This window comes from Coregonus lavaretus (genome assembly GCF_964263955.1).
Source record: "Coregonus lavaretus genome assembly, chromosome: 34".
NCBI lineage: Eukaryota > Metazoa > Chordata > Actinopteri > Salmoniformes > Salmonidae > Coregonus > Coregonus lavaretus.
Window position 1 is genome coordinate 21,023,922 of NC_140021.1, and position 19,820 is coordinate 21,043,741.

General features: G+C 46.6%; 1 protein-coding gene across 1 annotated transcript in view; it reads left to right on the forward strand.

Moving 5' to 3' along the window:
• Nucleotides 1–19,820, forward strand: part of LOC311108900 (partitioning defective 3 homolog) — a gene marked incomplete at its 3' end in the record, with an annotated part of 333,622 nt that overhangs the window by 259,178 nt on the left and 54,624 nt on the right. Inside the window, exons 17-19 of the mRNA XM_084151692.1 lie at nucleotides 350–400; nucleotides 6,931–7,179; nucleotides 12,752–13,013. Of these exons, the coding sequence (XP_084007818.1) occupies nucleotides 350–400; nucleotides 6,931–7,179; nucleotides 12,752–13,013 (562 nt within the window). The remainder of the gene's footprint in view (nucleotides 1–349; nucleotides 401–6,930; nucleotides 7,180–12,751; nucleotides 13,014–19,820) is intronic.

Here is a 19,820-nt window from a genome sequence, read left to right on the forward strand (position 1 = left end):
TCAGCCTGTATAATCCAATGATCGACAGCACTGCATGGTGTTTTAATATCTCTCCGCTTCTGATTGTTATTCCAAAAGCTCTTCAATACTTCTTTCTCTTCCTCCCTCTTCACAGTGATAACAGCATGTTGGCTGAATAGGCTAGCCTTGGAGACTGGTCATAGTAACACAAAGACTAATTCAAACCCTTTTCACACTAGTTGCTGGAACCATATCAGAGCCAGTATGGTTCCGGTTGCCACGATAGTGTGAAAAGGGTACTAGAGATGCTCTGGAATGGTGTTCTGATTTGGAATGTGGAATGTGGGCACTAACTAACCAATCACACTTGTTTATGCCTCTTTAACAGTATCTGACGAGGTTAACCCCCACCTCACCCCCAGCACAGAAAACATGGAAGGTAAGCACTAACCACCAATCAGGGCGTATGGTTCATCACCACCGCCACTGAACCGGCTAATCGCACGTCACTTTGGAATAACAAGCTCATCTCTGATTGGCTCGTCTTTTTGCGTTGGAGTCAGAGGTCAAGAGAAGGGATTGGGAAAGGGGCGGTATTCTTATTGACCCCTGCTGTCTCATAAAGGGTCACTTTTGTGTTTTTCTCTTCGCTCTTTGTCTGATTATTCCTTGGCCAGAGAAATTTATAATGACATTTGAGGTAATTGCAGTGAGTAAAAAAAGGGATTTCATATTTTGGAGAGAGAGAAAAAGAGAGTGGCATGGTGTTGAATAGAGGTTTGGCAGCAGTTGTATGAAACGTTGCCACCATGCTTGTTCTCTAGTGACTATGATAGAAGAAAACATTCATTATGCTGAAAGGTGTGGGGTAGGGTTGTGAGGAGAGAGGCAATGTAGTTCCATTTGAAATAGAGATGCTCAATGCCAGTTGGCCTCTTTAGCTGAATGGAATTAATCCATCAATGACAAGCCAGTGTGTCCTCACCTTCTATTAGAACGGGTCTGCTACAACATGTGTACTCACCAGGCACAGAATGTGTTGAGAGCTGAACAATGCAAACAGCACTTTTACGAAACAGCAGCCAACGTCTGTTCTATCTCCTACCTATTGCACATTAGTGAAATAAATACAAGTGATTCACTGAATGATCAGTACAGGATCACAGCCTAACTGCAGGTAATCTATACTGAACAAAAATATAAATGCAATATGTAAAGTGTTGGTCCCATGTTTCATGAGTTGAAATAAAATATCACAAAAAAAAGAAGAAGCTAATTTCTCTCCAATTTGTGCACAAATTTGTTTACATCCCTGTTAGTGAGCATTTTTTCCTTTGCCAAGATAATCCATCCACCTGACAGGTGCGGCATATCAAGAAGCTGATTAAACAGGATGATCATTACACAGGTGTACCTTGTGCTGGGGACAATAAAAGGCCACTCTCAAATGTGCAGTTTTGTCACACAACACGATGCCAGAGATGTCTCAAGTTTTGAGGGTGTGTGCAATTTGGTGGGCCTATGCCCTCCCAGGCCCACCCATGGCTGCACCCCTGCCCAGTCATGTGAAATCCATAGATTTATTTCAATTGACTGATTTCCTTATTTGAACTGTAACTCAGTAAAATCGTTCAAACTGTTGCATGTTGCGTTTATATTTTTGTTCAGTATATGACTCAGCTATTTTGACGTAGAGTATTGCTCTCATGTCCATAGAAATAGGACACATTCTAGTTCTGTGCTCACGTCACCACCACCACCAGCACCACCAATGTCATGGCTACTTAGCCAAACAATGACAATGCCTCTGATTGAGATGTTGAGTCACAGTAATGATAATGGGGACAATAGGATACATGTAGAACAGTGTGGATTGGAGGATATAGGACGTCCTCTGGTCCTCCTAATGAAACAGGTTTGTGTCCCAAATGGCAACCTGTTCCCTAAATAGTGTACTACTACTTTTATAGGGCCCTGGGTGGGAATAGGGTGCCATTTTATAGGGAATAGGGTGCCATTTGGGACGCAGCCCCGAAGTTGGCAGAGACAAGGAGCCTGGTCAACCCAGGGCCGCATCTCTTCCTAAGGGATACCAGGACATGGCCTCGCCACGCCACCCTGGGACTATTTTTAGCTTAATTACCCTTTTAACGCTGCACATTAAACCCTCCACACACTGAATACATTAGGCATAATGGAGCCCCCGTCCCTGCTGTCCTCCCCGTCCATACAAAAATCTTTACATGCAAGGATGGAGTGGTTGTGAATAATGGTGGTGGGAGCATTGCTTTAGCTCCTTGGCTGCTTCCCAAATGGCACCATGTTCCCTATGTAGTGCACTACTTTTGACCAGAGCCCTATAGGCCCTGGTCAAAATGTGTGTACTAAATAGGGAATTAGGGTACCATTTTGGACGCATCCATTGTAATTATACTATGGAGCTGCTGGAGCTACTACCGTAATAACCGCTAGTGATTTATTTATATAGTTTGCAATACCTCCCTTTAACGCTTAATGATCATCGCTCTTCTCCTGGTTACCTTTGGTTTCGCCTTATTACTGTAAGAATATATTGCACATTAATCTTGGTCACTAATATTTGCTGGTGCGTTGTGGCAGTTTTTTAAAGTGTGTGTCGCATCTTTATGCTTCCCCCTATTTCTCCTCTGAACGTGCAGTGAGTGTCATACCTGTGTCGGTTTGCGATAGGGAATATGTATTATTTCTTACCCAATGAGCAGAAGACGTGGCAGCGTGGGTTGGTTGGGTGATAGGACCTGGCATATTGAGAGCTGTCAGTCAAAACCTCCCTGGAGAGGTTCTGAGAGATTCAGATGAAAACAAAGGCAAAGGCACAGACCAATCAGAGGCCTCTGTGCTTCTCCCAGACAGTAGCACTACACACCGCTCTAGACCAGAGGACAGTGATGCCTGATTCAGAATACGAAAGGGTGATAATTCCCAGATTCGGAGAACGGCAGATGAGAGAGAGCGGCAGATGCCATTTGTGTTTCCATAAACTGTTGTATCCGTCCGTGGGTTTATCCCCCACAATCCTATTGTGTCAAACATGCACCCGCCCGGCTTCGGTGTGTGCTCTATTCTGTTTGTCTGGATTTATGCATAAGCTTCCAAAGCCTCACATTTACATGGCATTTGGAGTATGTTGATTAAGGCACATCCTCCAGCACATGGAGAATTATGCCACGTCCTTACCGGAGGCTGCAATTTCCTGTTATTCCTGTTTTGTATGTCCGCCTGTCCTCCCATGTCCTTCATCTGACATGAGTGATTATTTTGAGAAATGAATCCAGATGATTTCCCCTTCCACCCAGGTGGTACGATAAGATGAGCAAATATCCTTCATTGTCATATAAAATGAACTCAGTAATCAGAGATGTGCCTTGCTTTCCTGAGGAACAACGCAGTTAAATGGCTGTCCTATTCCCGGTGGTGCTTCACAAAGGTGCCTGTAACCCTGCTGACATTTCAAACACACTGTAAAGTTCTGTTTTACTGTCTCCATCAGCTGGAAGATGTGGATCCACTTACTGGTCATGTTTCATCATACAATTGCTCTTCCTTTAAGCATGCATCTGAGTGGTTAGCAGTGTGGCCCTCTGGTGAACCTACTGGCGCTGGTCACAAGTAGTGCACTATATAGGGAATATGGTGCCATTTGGAATGCATCCATGTATCTGAGTGGTTGGTAGCATGGTCCTCTGGGGCCTGCTGGGAACAGGAGTCTTTATTAGCTGTGACAGGGTTATTATGGAGAGCTGTGGACAGGCCTCAGCTTATACATACAGTAACAGCTAACGGCTGACCTCGGTACAGCCAGTTTGGGGAGCAGTGACCCCTGGACCAATGGATCCAAGCAGCGCTGAGAGACAGGAGAAACACATCTCTGTCACAGTAAAGGTCAGAGGTTAGTGGCTTGGATGACCAGACCATCTGTGGTTGTGTTAAATTTCACCCCCTAGTCTAAAAAACATGTTATAGGATGCCTCCCAAATGGCATCTGATTCCTTATATACTGTAAAGTGCACTAATTTTGACCTGGGCCAAATGGAAAAGTAGAAAAACAAACTAGTGCACTAAATATGGAATAGGTTGTCATAGTGCACGGTTCTCGGCTAATCACGAACGTAGCCACTGCATGTTTACTTGGCTAAAGGATCGAGTAGAGGTTAGCAGCCTGGCGCTTTCAGACAGTAGAAGACGGGCTTCTGAAGCTGCTACTGCTTGTGAAATAATGATAACAGTAGCAGGCAACACATATGGATTACTGTACTGGGCTGGCATGGTGCCTTCTATATCGCCTGGAGTCCTTTAGACTTCCTCTCCTTCTCCCAATCTCCCCACTCAAATCACCTGTAATTACTTCACAACCAACCACTCTACTCCTCTCTGACTTATAAATGCTTTTCAGAGGGGGTATTCATTCCATAAGAGGGAGAAGGAAATAGATTCGTAATTGTTTTCTTTCGGTGATGGGGGTTTATTTTCTTATCCCTAATCTGTGTTTGGCTTCGTGTCTGTTCATCCACAGATCCACTGTGAGAGCTCAGCAGCAACAGGCCATGCTCCATTTAGGGCCTTTAAAACAAGTCAGGGGTGTTATTGATGACTGATGGAAACATGGGGGGCAGTAGGCCGAAACGAGACCACATGGTAGCTACAGGCCTCAGAGGTGGAGAAGGGAGGGATAGAGGGAGGGAGGGTGGAGAGAGAGAGAGAGAGAGAGAGGGGGGGGGGGGGGGGGGGTCTTGTTGTTTACATGAAGCAAAGCTGCATGGAACATGGCAGCACATGCTATGTGTGTTTTGGACCTGAGGGGTCTAAACAGACAATGCTGGTCTGTGGGCCTCATTCCCATATGCACAGTCCTTAGAGTCCTCAGCTTCCACTGAACAGTGATCAAAACCCAGACAAGACTAATTCAATCAGCAGTTTATCAACTATCTATTAACTGTTTCCTTGTTCAAAGTTCCTTGTTAACACAGCTGGTTAGAAGCAGATTTAAAATCTATTCTGTTTTGTTGGAAGATGGTTGTTAATGGTTAATGCAGCACAACGAAGAATAAGTGAATGGATGGGGACAGAAAATCTAAATGTCTGCTTGTTTAACATGGCTATCTGGTGAGGCCAGAGCTCTGGGGAACTGACTGACGCCACCTGACAAAATGAAATACCAATACCCTCAGTCTCGCTCCACTTCCATACCCTAAACAAACGCACAGCAGCCATTGGAAAAATAATGATAGCTGTCTAAAGGTTTATTCCAGAGGTAGACAAGAGGTTGCTGTCCAACACTCAATCTGCTATCTATCTACAGATCTGGCGTCTTAAGAGCATATCTATCAGTAAATCTGGTGCTAATGTCAACAGTTTTCTAAGTGGTGGTTATACCTGACAAGAACAGCAAATAAAAGGACGTTTTCATATTGTGCCATACATACAATCTCCTTTTAGAGTTACTTACAATAGACAGCCCGTCTTCTGCAGTGGTTGTTTATTTATCATTTGCATGTCAATGACATACATTTGGCATGAACGGGATCCATTATGAAGCATATTTCAATGAAATTAGTTGAACGGGGCCACCCGTTTTGTGCCATCCGTAATTTAATTCTGTAGACTGTGATGTCATACTTCTCTCACCTCTTTTTCTTTCTTTGTTGTGTGTGGTGTGGTGAGGAGGAGGTAGGTTACTGGTGTTGACATGAGTTTGTAAAGATTCCATACACATGTTTATCTCTACTAGATCTAACAGGTAGCTGGTGTTGGCAACAGTTTGGGAATCTCTGTGTTCTAAAAGGCCCACCTGGCTATAGCTAACATTCTCTCTATACAAGAGCAATCCCATTTTGGGTATGGCGTGGTGTGTGACCCTGCGTTGATATTCTGTTATCTACCATCTGCACAACCTTAATCTTCTCGTTTGAAGTGAGGCTGTTTGTGTCCTTTAAAAGCCTCATTGCGAAGGGCTTTAAACAACGGATTAGACGCATGAAAGGCCATTCCGTGGATGGTTCAGAGTAGTGACATCAAGGAGGACACGGCAGTAGGAGGTGAATGGGCTGTGTTTAGTCTACAATACTTCTGATTTTTCTAACGCTTTCTCCCTTCTCCCCTCTAACTCTGCATTCCATCCTCACTCCCACCCCTATCTTTGCCCTGTTATCTTCTAGATCAGAGTGATGTTATGTTAATCTAATTTATGTTCTGTAAACCATGGCTGCTCACTCTTGCCTACAGTACTGTACACACTTTAGTATTAAGACATTTGGAAGCTCTCTGTGTTTGAAAGTGTAGTCAGTTTACACGCACACATTTCAGGCACATTACACAGTCTGAAAAACATTGTCAAACATTGTTGAAATGAGAACAAGGGTTTACTCTGTTTTCTATTTGTCTTGCTCCTACAAAGATAGATAAATATACCCTCATAATGTTTCACGCACTCCATCGGATAATTTATTTTCGAAATGAATTCCCACAAGCTATAGCCCATCCCTCTTCTCTTATGGTGAATTACAGGGTTTTACATCATCTGATTTTCTTTCGGTCTTAGGAAACTAGGAAAACCGAAATGATTTATAGCAATCAGAGTTCAGCGTAGAATATAGAGTTTCAGGACACATTTTCAGAGAATGAATATCACACATCATTAAATCTTTGTCTATTTCCTATATAGTGCACCACCTTTGACCAAGGCCGTATGGATAAGGGTGCCATTTAGGACACCACCGAACTCAATTGTTCTTAGACCTATATTCTGACTTCTCCTTTATCAGACTCTTCAACAGGAGAAGCAGTAGGACCCTCCCTGGGCCTCAAGAAGTCCTATAAAGATTATATAAACTTATGTAGGGCATTATGAGTCTTTATGTCATGCATAGGAATGCTTTATGAATGCTACATATCGCCACTCTAAGTCAAGTGTTACCACTTCTCCTTCCTTAGGCTCTTCGACAGGAGAAGCAGTAGGTCCCTCTCTGGGCCTCAAGAAGTCCAGCTCCCTGGAGAGCCTCCAGACTGCTGTTGCCGAGGTTACACTCAACGGGGAAATGAACCTCCACAGGCCACGCCCACGTATCATCAGGGGGCGGGGCTGCAACGAGAGCTTCCGGGCAGCCATTGACAAATCATACGACAGGCCAGGAGTGATCATTACTGCTAAGGAAGAGTGTGACCCGAAGGGAATGGAGACATGTGAGTATTAATTGTTAAGACTGTAAGACCTTGTTTTTATAAAGCATAACACATTTTGTGTATGCTGTAGTTTATAGACCTTGGTTCTATTAAGCAAACCTATGTTGTTTCTGTAGTTTATGGTCAGTGTTAAATAAAGTAACTGGCCGATATTTCCAAAATTAGACAATTAGAATATAGAAGGAGGATCTACCCATATAATTAAACAATAAGGCCCGAGGGGGGGGTGGTATATGGACAATATACCATGGCTAAGGGCTGTTCTTACGCACGACACATCGCGGAGTGCCTGGATACAGCCCTTAGCCGTGGCCATATACCACAAACCCCAGAGGTGCCTTATTGCTATTATAAAATGGTTACCAACGTAATTAGAGCAGTAAAAATACATGTTTTGTCATACCCGTTGTATACGGTCTGATATACCACGGCTGTCAGCCAATCAGCATTCAGGGCTCGAACCACCCAGTTTATAATTACATATAGAACATTGATTTAGTAGGATCTCTATGGATCCACCCCTCACTCAAGTTGTGTAGGTTTTCTCTTATACATTACTTAGTGAGAGGCATGCAGAAGGGAATAAGCATCCAATCAGCATCTACATCCCTTTTCCATTAATATGCACAGGGTTAGTGTAGTGTCTTCCCTGAGGGCTCACAGCCATTTAAACTGCATTGCCGTTTATTCCAAGCAGACTACAAACAGAACAAGGAAAGCTCTTCCATTGTTTGCCAACAGAACACACGAGTACTTCATCTTTGCTTTTTGCATCTTACTTATGGTCCTGGATGTTTTGTGTTCTAAACTTTTATATATGTAAGTTCTTATTTTTTTTCTATGTTGTGTCTAGATTCAGAGTATATTCTTTATTTTGGGATTCAATAGAAGTTTGTCATGATGTTCTCTAACGGTTCATTTTTGTACATAATTTTTTTCTTAGTGTCATAACACATTGGTGCAGGTAAATCTGTCTTACTCACATTGAATAGAAACTGGGTTTTTGAATTCTTTACATACTCTCTGACTGTACGGCCAAATGTATTGACTAAAATGGAGACCAGAAAAAAATTAAATTCTCAAAGTATTACCTAGTCTCCTGCTTCCCTTTGACTGAGCACGTCAATTGGCAGGTGTTTCATGACACAAAGGCATGCATTGGAGATAGAGGCAGGGACGTGTTACATTCCTGAACAGGTAATACCCTGCAACGCCACCACAGTAATCACCAGATATATTTTTCATTAATTCTCTATGAATGGATTCCATTAAATCAACCCGGGGAAATTTGAAAAAGAGGGGAATTATTTGCATGGAATTATTTGAATCTCTTTGTTCTCATAAGCTCTGTCTGCAAACCACTAAATGCTGTCTTATCTTGCCTAAGAAAAAAATTGGGACAAGCTCTACGATTTCCTCCTTCCTTTCCTCTGCCGAGGAATGTTCTCTCTTCTCCCATGAAATTCAAATAACTCTGATTTTATATGATATCATATCATCACAGGGTTTAATAGTCAAAGTTGACAGATAAGCCCTTCGCTTTTCCTACAACCTAGACTTTTATTTACATAAAATGAGAACGTGTCCCCACAAGATATCCTGCCAAGCTACTACATTCCCTTATATATGTTATCAGGTGTTTAATGTTTCTAAACAGAGATTCTGAATTGAAATCCCCCTATATTGTATATGTTGAAATGAGCCTAGCAATTTTCCATTTCAGTCAGAACTCTCATTCACACACGCACTGAGATGAATGCCCCTTTTCACTATTGAAATGGAGAGATTTAATGATACTCTTTGATTGTAGTGTCAAAACATTTGCTGTGTGCGGCGGGCGGGCGTTTCTAAGATCGTTTTAATTGCCACTATTCAATTCACTTTTCTGTGGACTCCCTCCTGCAATCTGAGCTTGGCAAGTACCTAAACTTTTATTTTCAGAGGCTTTTTGATTGTAACACCATAGATTTCTTGCTGTTTTGCCTCGACTCATTCATGTCAGTCTTTGTGTGGCTAATGAATGAAGCTTGTGAAATTAAGTGCTCTATCACGTTCAGACCTTTATCACGGTTGATTTCTCTCTTTCAACGTTTTTTGGCAACAGACTTTTAGTGGGCTGCTTGATCAAAACAAACCAAGTATTTGCCTAACTCACGCACGTGCACACACACACAGTGTTTTACGTTCCCCCAGGAGGGCCAGTAGGATTACAATCTTTAGTGTGTTATCAGTGACAGCGTCATTAAGAGCCTCTAAAATTAGTGTTGTTGCTAATCTCAGCCATATTAATTGCCAAGATGCAGCTCAGTTCTGAGATATGCCGCGTTTGCACTTAACGAGATGATAAGCACGCCACAGAATGAGTGATAGGAGTGATATCTGTCCAGACCCTGTTAGTCTTATCATATCCCAAACTGGGGAAAGGCGAAAAAGAGGAGGGAAGATTATTTATTTATTTAGCATAATTGAATAGGTTTAAACCACTAAATTCAGCTTTCTCTTCTTGTCATACACCGCCTCATGGTGAGATTTCATTTCAGCAATTTCCTTTGAGATGAATGCAGAAAGCAACCGCTGATAACTTGACGGAACAAGAAGAAAACAAATCCTTGGCGCTTTATCCTTTGAAATGTGAACCAAGGCTGCGTACCAAATGGCACCCTATGGGCCCTGGTCAATCGTAGTGCACTACATAGGGAATAGGCAATCATTTGGGATGCACCCCAATACTTTTCAATCACCACAGCACAGTCAGTCTCATCTCATCTAGCTATGCTAAAAATCCATCAAGGACTTCCCTTTTTTATTTTCCCGATAAGCACCTTTCTTTCTTTCTTTTCCCGTCAAAGCCAGCCAATCAGGCACGTTAATAAAGCCTAATCCCAGGGCCATCTACCTCACGTCTCATTGTGACAGATATACCACCGTAGGCATGCAGCCCATTGGAGGAGAACCCAGGCTATTTGCAATTAAGATCCCCATAGGCCTTCTCAGAGATTATTTAAATGTAAATTAGTGACAGATTAATTACAGACACGCTGCAGTGTAGTAGAAACCTTGAGTATAATCAACTCAGTGTCACTGAAGACGGTTCATTTCAATGTGGAGGTTTTCTTGGATGATGGAAATTCGAGACATTGTCAGTATTTCTGTTTTTTGTACTATCTAGCTATATCTATAAAATTAATGTATCTACAGTATATAACTTTATACATACTGAACAAAAATATAAACGCAACATGTAAAGTGTTGGTCCCATGTTTCATGAGCTGAAATAAAATATCCCAGAAATGTTCCATATGCACAAAAATATAATTTCTCTCAATGTTGTGCACAAATTTGTTTACATCCCTGTTAGTGAGTATTTCTCCTTTGCCAAGTTAATCCATCCACCTGACAGGTGTGGCATATCAAGAAGATGATTAAATAGCATGATCATTACACGGGTGCACCTTGTGCTGGGGACAATAAAAGGCCACTCTAAAATGTGCAATTTTGTCACACAACACAATGCCACAGATGTCTCAAGTTTTGAGGGAGCATGCAATTCACCTGCTGACTGCAGGAATGTCCACCAGTGCTCTTGCCAGAGAATTTAAAGTTGTTTTAGAGAATTTGGCAATACGTCCATGGGTGTCACGATCGTCTAAGGAGGAGGACCAATGCGCAGCGTTGAAGGTGAACATATTTATTTCGAGAATGATCACACGATCAAAACAACAGACGAAAACGTGATGTCTACGGTTGAACACAAACCAAATAAGAACAAGAAACCACAAACACAAAGGGAAAGATAGACAGTTTAAATATGGCTCCCAATCAGAGACAACCAGCTGACACTCGTTGCCTCTGATTGGGAGTCACTCAGGCCAACATAGAAATACAAACTAGAACATAAACAAATGAACACTCACACCCTGGCTCAACATACTAGAGTCCCCAGAGCCAGGGCGTGACAGTACCCCCCCCTAAAGGCGCGGACTCCGACCGCGCCAACCAAATACAACAGGGGAGGGACCGGGTGGGCACCTTCTCTAACCCCCCAAAGTACCCCTGGTCCGGTCTGGCCCTGCTGACCAGAGCTGAACTGAACACAGGTGGAGCGGATTGCTCTAGCTCCGGCGTGACGCAGCACCTGACCGGTGCCGGACCCGCCACCGGTGGAACAGGCACGGGCCGTGCCGGACTGACGACGCACACCACTGGCTTGGTGTGGGGAGCAGGAGCGGGCCGAGCCGGGCTGACGAAACGCACCACTGACTTGGTGCGGGGAGCAGGAGCGGGCCGGACCGGGCTGACGAAGCGCACCACTGACTTGGTGCGGGGAGCAGGAACGGGCCGGACTGGGCTGGCGACGCGCACCACAGACTTGGTGCGGAGAGCAGGAACGGGCCGGACAGGGCTGACGAAAAGCACCACAGACTTGGTGCGGGGAGCAGGAATGGGCCGGACTGGGCTGGCGACGCGCACCACAGACTTGGTGCGGAGAGCAGGAACGGGCCGGACAGGGCTGACGAAACGCACCACTGACTTGGTGCGGGGAGCAGGAATGGGCCGGGCCGAGCTGGCGATGCGCACCGTAGACTTGGTGCGAGTGGCAGGAACAGGCCGGACCGTACTGGGAACACACACCACTGGCCTTACGTGGGGATCAGGAACAGGCCGGACCGGACTGGCAACACACGCCAGTACCTCTCGCCGTGCCTCTACATCCTCCATCCCCTCTTCGACCAGTGGCCCCTGTAACCTGGCGGCCTCCTCTGGCAACCCGCTGGGCCGCTCTATCGCGGCCTCCTGCTGGTCCGACGTCGTGAGCCCCCCCCTAAAAAATTTCTGGGAGTCTCTCTTCCCCGTGGGCCAGGCCTCGATAATTCTCGCCCAACTCTCGCTCCTCTGCTTCCAATCTCCGCCATTCAGCTCCTCATTCGGCTTGACCCAGTCAAAGCTCTTCCTCCACTGTTGCCAAGTCCACCCACTCTGCTCCTCACTAGGCTGCTTGGTCCAGTTCTGGTGGTTTCTTCTGTCACGATCGTCTAAGGAGGAGGACCAATGCGCAGCGTTTAAGATGAACATATTTATTTCGAGAATGATCACACGATCAAAACAACAGACGAAAACGTGATGTCTACGGTTGAACACAAACCAAATAAGAACAAGAAACCACAAACACAAAGGGAAAGATAGACAGTTTAAATATGGCTCCCAATCAGAGACAACCAGCTGACACTCGTTGCCTCTGATTGGGAGTCACTCAGGCCAACATAGAAATACAAACTAGAACATAAACAAATGAACACTCACACCCTGGCTCAACATACTAGAGTCCCCAGAGCCAGGGCGTGACAGTGGGCCTATGCCCTCCCAGGCCCACCCATGGCTGCTCCCCTGCCCAGTCATGTGAAATCCATAGATTAGGGCCTAAATAATTTATTTAAATGGACTGTTTTCGTTATATGAACTGTAACTCAGTAAAATTGTTGAAATTGTGTGTTTATATTTTTTTGTGTATTAGACCCAAACAAAAACAGAGTCTCTCTCCCTCCCTCTCTCTCTCCCTCTTTCCATCTCTCAGTGGAGGAGGACCCCGAGGGGAGTTCTAGGTCGGGCCGAGACTCCATGTCCACATCCACAGACCTGACCCTGCCACCCGGCAACGCCGTAACCATGGAGAGACAGGTGAATGGCAACGGCACCGCCACCAAAGACGATCAAAAGAGGGAGAAGAGCGTGAGGGACAAGAAGAAGCCTGAGAGAGATAAAGAAAAGGAGAAAGAAAAAGAGAAAAACAAAGCCAAGAAAGGGTTGCTGCTGAAGGGCCTGGGAGATATGTTCAGGTAAGGACCCTTTACCCTCCAGACCCAATCAAAACTCTTCTTCTGTTCATTTATTCAGTAAGCATTCTAGAGCATGACTGGAGCACTCCGGAGCATTCTGGAATCAGAAGACAGAATGTGTTCTCTCTGTGATATGGTATTGGAACTATGGTGGTGACCCTCACCTTAAACCCTGCTGGGGTTAATGTCCAGGCAGCCAGGCCTCTGGCACATCTCAAATAAGGAAAGGATGTTTTATTCAGTATAATACCCACCTAAACACATTCTCTATTTGTTAAACCAGTGGAGATTGCACTGTACCCAGCCTGAGTACTAATGGTAATATGTGATTGGGTCTTATTAGAACAAAGGATAAAAGCTTGAGAAGATTATGAACTTGATTTCATTAGAATCACTTTGCATGTATTTCAGATGCCCAGGGGTATTGTGTTGTGAGTCATCTGTTGCTGTGCAGTCCTAGTTTGTGGCCTACAGTGTCAGGCTAATGGTGTGAAATGGGTTAGAGGTCACTGTGCTCTTGTTGGTCACCCATTACTCTTTTTGTGTGACCAGTAAACATTCCCCCAGAGGTGGTTAGCTTCTATAAAATGCTTCTTGCATTTGGTGTATAGAGCTTCTCACTGAAACAGTACAGCAGGCCCTGGGGCTGTATGTATCAGCGTCTCAGAGTAGGAGTGCTGACTTTGGCCTTTTAGATCACAATGAATAAGATTACATCAACAGTAAGGACCTGATCCTAGATCAGCACTCCTACTCTGATAAAATTCCTAATGCAAAAACTACAATGTGATCAACACTAACCACTAATGTATGGAGTTGTGAATCTGATCGTATCATCTACAGTAAGCTCACCCTCATGAGGTGGGGGATGGGGGTGGTGAGGGTGTATCCTACCAAGGGTGAACCCTACACCCTTAGGGGGGTTCAGACAGCAAAGGGTCCAATTGTGAATGTTAGGGGGCACATCTCCCGCCGCTGCCGTGAGGCTAATCAAACAGAAACCACAATTATTTAGATTTTATGCTATGAGAATCTAGCATAAATGAGCGTGCTCACAAACACACACAAACACACACACGTCTGTTATCATGCAATAAATTGTTTTCCTGCGGATTATCTTAATGGGATTAGCTAGCGTATCACTGTGCACAGCTCCATAATTAACAATAAAACGACAAGTGTTTTGAGGTCATGATTCAGGAATTCAGAAAGGTTGCTTATCTGGTGGAGATTATTTTATAATTACACAGAGGCACAAGCTCACTAGTGCACACACACATATACGCACGTGTCATGCGTCAGTGTGTAGCGGTAGGACGGAGTAAGGTGCAGGACACAGAATTTAGTCAACGATGTACTTTACTTGTCACAAGTAAATAAACATATATTCCACGCAGGGAAGAAAATACAACAAATGTCAATGACAACAAAACAACGAACAATCACGCACAACACCATGAGGGAACCAGATGGTAAAATAGGGAAGCAAATTATTGTAATTGGAACCAGGTGTGTGCAATATAGACAAAACAAGTAGAACACAGAAACATAGATTGGTGGCAGCTAGTACTCCGGTGACGACGAACGCCGAAGCCTGCCCGAGCAAGGAGGAGGATCAGCCTCGGCTGAATTCCTGACAGTACCCCCCCCCCCTTGACGCGCGGCACTAGCCGTGCGCCGACATCGGCCTCGGGGACGGCGGAACATCCCACACCTCAGACTCCTGGAGCGGACCAGCTACCACCGGCCTGAGGAGAGACATTACGGTAATCAGGAGGGAGCTGTAACCTATAACAAACCTTGTTCAATCTCCTCAGGACTTTAAATGGCCCCACAAACTGCCGACCCAGCTTCTGGCAGGGCAGGCGAAGGGGCAGGTTTTGGGTCGAGAGCCAGACCCGGTCCCCCGGTGCATACACCGGGGCCTCACTGCGGTGGCGGTCGGCGCTCGCCTTCTGTCACCTGATAGCCCGTTGCAGGCGTACATGGGCAGCATTCCAGGTTTCCTCCGAGCGCCGAAACCATTCATCCACCGCAGGTGCCTCGATCTGGCTCTGATGCCATGGTGCCAGGACCGGCTGATAACCTAGTACACACTGAAATGGAGACAGGTTAGTGGAGGAGTCGCGGAGGGAGTTTTGGGCCATCCAAGCCCAGGGGATGTAAACCAACCAATCCCCCGGCCGGTCCTGACAATAGGACCTCAGAAACCTACCCACATCCTGGTTTACTCTCTCCACCTGCCCATTACTCTCGGGGTGAAACGCAGTCTGTAGGGCTGTAGGGAGACCGGGCAAAGGAATGAGATGGAAGGACTTAGAAAACCGATCCACAATGACTAAGATCGTGGTATTCCCTTGTGACGGGGGGAGGTCCGTAACGAAATCCACCGATAGGTGTGACCACGGCCATTGTGGAACGGGTAGGGGTTGTAATTTCCCTCTGGGCAGGTGTCTAGGTGCCTTGCACTGGGTGCACACCGAGCAGGAGGAAACATAAACCCTCACGTCCTTAGCTAAAGTAGGCCACCAGTACTGCCCACTAAGACAGCGCACTGTCCGACCGATGCCAGGATGACCAGAAGAGGGTGACGTATGAGCCCAATAGATCAATCGATCGTGAACATCAGACGGAACGTACACACGACCCACTGGACACTGGGGGGAGTGGGCTCCGTGGGTAACGCCCGCCTGATGTCCGCGTCAACCTCCCATACCACCAGTGCCACCAGACAAGAAGCCGGAAGTATGGGAGTGGGCTCCCTGGACCGCTCCTCTGTGTCATACAGCCGGGACATAGCGTCTGCCTTAGCATTCTGGGAACCTGGTCTGTACGAGAGGGTGAAAACAAAACGTGTGAAAAACATGGCCCACCTTGCCTGGCGAGGGTTCAGTCTCCTCGCCGCCTGGATGTACTCCAGATTGCGGTGGTCAGTCCAAATGAGGAAAGGGTGTTTTTCCCCCTCAAGCCAATGTCTCCACGCCTTCAGAGCCTTAACAACAGCTAACAGCTCCCGGTCCCCCACATCATAGTTATACTCCGCCGGACTGAGCTTCTTCTAAAAGAAAGCACAGGGGCGGAGCTTTGGTGGCGTACCCGAGCGCTGAGACAGTACAGCTCCTATCCCAGCCTCAGACGCATCCACCTCGACTATGAATTCCAAGGAGGGATCCGGATGAGCCAGCACGGGAGCCGAGGTGAACAGAGCCTTCAGGTGACCAAAAGCCCTGTCCGCCTCAGCTGAACACTGCAGGCGCACCGGTCCCCCCTTCAGCAAGGAGGTAATGGGAGCCGCTACCTGAACAAAGCCCCAGATAAACCTCTGGTAGTAGTTGGCAAACCCTAAGAATCGCTGCACTTCCTTAACCGTGGTTGGAGTCGGCCAATTACGCACAGCTGAAATGCGGTCATTTTCCATCTCCACCCCTGACGCGGACAGGCGGTAGCCTAAGAAGGAGACGGACTGTTGAAAGAACAGACATTTCTCAGCCTTGACGTACAGGTCATGTTCCAACAGTCGACCAAGCACCTTGCGCACCAGGGACACATGCTCGGCTCGTGTAGCGGAGTATATGAGAATATCATCTATATAAACCACTACACCCTGTTCGTGCAGGTCCCTGAAAATCTGATCGACAAAGGATTGGAAGACTGAGGGAGCATTTATCAACCCGTACGTCATGACGATGTACTCATAGTGCCCAGAGGTGGTACTAAATGCCTTCTTCCACTCATCCCCTTCCTGGATACGCACCAGGTTGTACGCGCTCCTGAGATCCAATTTGGTGAAGAAGTGCGCCCCGTGCAATGACTCCGTCATACTAGCAATGAGAGGTAGTGGATAACTGTACTTCACCGTTATCTGATTGAGACCTCGATAGTCAATGCACTGGCATAAACCTCCATCCTTCTTCTTCACAAAAAAGAAATTTGAGGAGGCAGGGGAAGTGGAAGGCTGAATGTATCCCTGTCCCAGAGATTCAGAGACATATGTTTCCATAGCCGCCATCTCTTCCTGTGACAGAGGATACACGTGACTTCGAGGAAGTGCAGCGCCCTCCCAGAGATTTATCGCACAATCCCCCTGTCGATGTGGTGGTAATTGAGTTGCCTTCCTTTTACAGAAGGTGAGAGCCAAATCGGCATATTCGGGAGGAATGTGCATAGTGGAGACCTGGTTTGGACTCTCCACCGTAGTTGCACCTACGGAAACACCTACACACCTCCCCGAGCACTGACGGGACCATCCCTTGAGAGCCCTCTGTTGCCACAAAATATTGGGGTCAGGAGAGGCTAACCAGGGAAACCCCAACACCACTGGAAATGCAGGAAAATTTATCACGAAGAGACTAATTCTCTCCTCATGACCCTCCTGCGTTTTCATCCAGAGTGGAGCTGTGACCTCCCTAATCAGGCCTAACCCTAAAGGGTGACTATCTAAGGCATGTATAGGGATCCCTAATCTATGTGCAAATAGACGGTCCATAAAATTCCAGCTACGCCTGAATCTACGAGCGCCTTATGCTGGGAATGCGGGGAAAACTCAGGAAATTCTACGTGAACACACATGTGCGCAACAGGGAGCTCTGGGTGAGTCGGGTGCCTACTCACCTGGGATGGTCCACCAGTGCCCTGCCTGCTGTCTCGACTCCCTGAGGACTCTTTCCAGCACCGACCAGCAGTGTGTCCTCTGCGGCCACAGTTGGTGCAGGAAACAGCCCCCCTTCCGGTCGCCCTTAGATCAGCACCTCCGAGCTCCATCGGTGTAGGGTCGGAAGTGCTGGGGAATGGACTGGACGGACCCTGATCCGGACGTCCGCGGGTGGCCAACAGGTTATCCAGTCGTATCGATAAATCCACCAGCTGGTCCAGGTTAAGGGTGGTGTCCCTGCAGGCCAGCTCCCGACGAACGTCCTCCCGTAGGCTGCATCGGTAGTGGTCGATCAGGGCCCTCTCATTCCCTCCCGCGCTGGCTGCCAAGTTTCTGAAGTCCAGTGCGAAGTCCTGTGCGCTCCTCTTCCCCTGTCTGAGGTGGAACAACCGTTCCCCCGCCGCTCTCCCCTCCGGTGGATGATCAAATACCGCCCGGAAACGGCGGGTGAAATCTTCATAGCGCACCGATGCCACGTCTATTCCTCCCCACTCAGTGTTGGCCCACTCAAGCGCATTCCTCGACAGACAGGAGATGAGGGCGGACACGCTCTCGTATCCCGAGGGAGCAGGGTGGATGGTTGCCAGGTAGAGCTCCACCTGGAGCAGAAACCCCTGGCACCAGGCAGCTGTTCCATCATATGCCCTCGGGAGCGAGAGCCGAATCCCACTGGATCCAGGTGGTGAAGGGGTGGACAGCGGTGTGGGGTGAATAGTAGTGGAAGGAGGTGTAGAAACCCCCCCCCCTCTCCCATCGCTCCATAGTCTGTACCACTCGATCCATGGCTGTGCCAAGAGTCTGTAGCATGGTCGAGTGCTGCTGGATGCGTTCCTCCACTGATCCTGGAGGAATGGATGTACCTGCTGACTCCATAATGGTGTGCGTGATTCTGTCATGCATCAGTGTGTAGCGGTAGGACGGAGTCAGGCGCAGGACACAGAACTTAGTCAACGACGTACTTTACTTGTCACAAGTAAATGGCATATTATATTATTATTATTATAAATAAACATATCTTCCACGCAGGGAAGAAAATACTGACTCACATGTCAATGACAACAAAACAACGAACAATCACGCACAACACCATGAGGGAACCAGAGGGTAAAATAGGGAAACAAATTATCGTAATTGGAACCAGGTGTGTGCAATATAGACAAAACAAGTAGAACACAGAAACATAGATCGGTGGCAGCTAGTACTCCGGCGACGACGAATGCCGAAACCTGGCCGAGCAAGGAGGAGGAGCAGCCTCGGCTGAATTCGTGACAGCACGTAAACATGCACACAGACACACGCAAAGAAACACACAAACCTCTACCTTTACTACTTTCTACTTTGAAGTGAGTTTGAATAGTGAATGAAAGTTGAAATTTGAGTCAGTGGCTTTAGTGTCTTCCTGTGTCACGATGCAATCAGCACTGCTTGCAAAGGTTGTTGCTCTTCAGCTTCTTCAGCGGTGCTAGAGAGGCGGAGACTATTTCCCTGGAACTTGCCGTGCCCTTCCTTGGCACATCATCTTTCTACATTATCTCTGAGTACCACAGCCACTTAGGAGTTGGCACACAGCAGCCCTCCCTGACACTCTCCCCTGCACCCTGCATTTAACTCCCGAGACTTCTGACCCTATGTCTTATATTGGATATGCAAAGAGACAGCTCACCAAAAACCACTACTTACTTCTCTCTCTATCTCTCTGTCTGTGTCCCAAATGGCACCATATTGCTGTTATAGTGCACTACTTTTGACCAGAGCCCTATGTGCCCTGCTCAAATGTAGTGCACTATATAGGGAATAGGGTGCTGTTTGGGATATAGCCTCTATCTCTCTGTGTGACACTGGTTGACTCCCTCCCTGCCCTCAGTTAGAAGCAGGCTTGGAGAGTGTTTTGTACTGAGTTAAAAGGGATACTTTGGGATTTTGCAATAAGGCCCTTTATCTACTTCCCCAGAGTCAGATGAACTTGTGGATACCATTTTTATGTCTCTGTGTCCAGCATGAAGGAAGTTAGAGCTAGTTTCGTGAGCCAATGCTAACTACAATTAGAGTAATAGCTGAAAGTCTATGGGTATCTGCGATATCCACAAGTTCATCTGACTCTGGGGAAGTAGATAAAGGGCTTCACTGCCAAAATCCCAAAGTATCCCTTTAAGGTG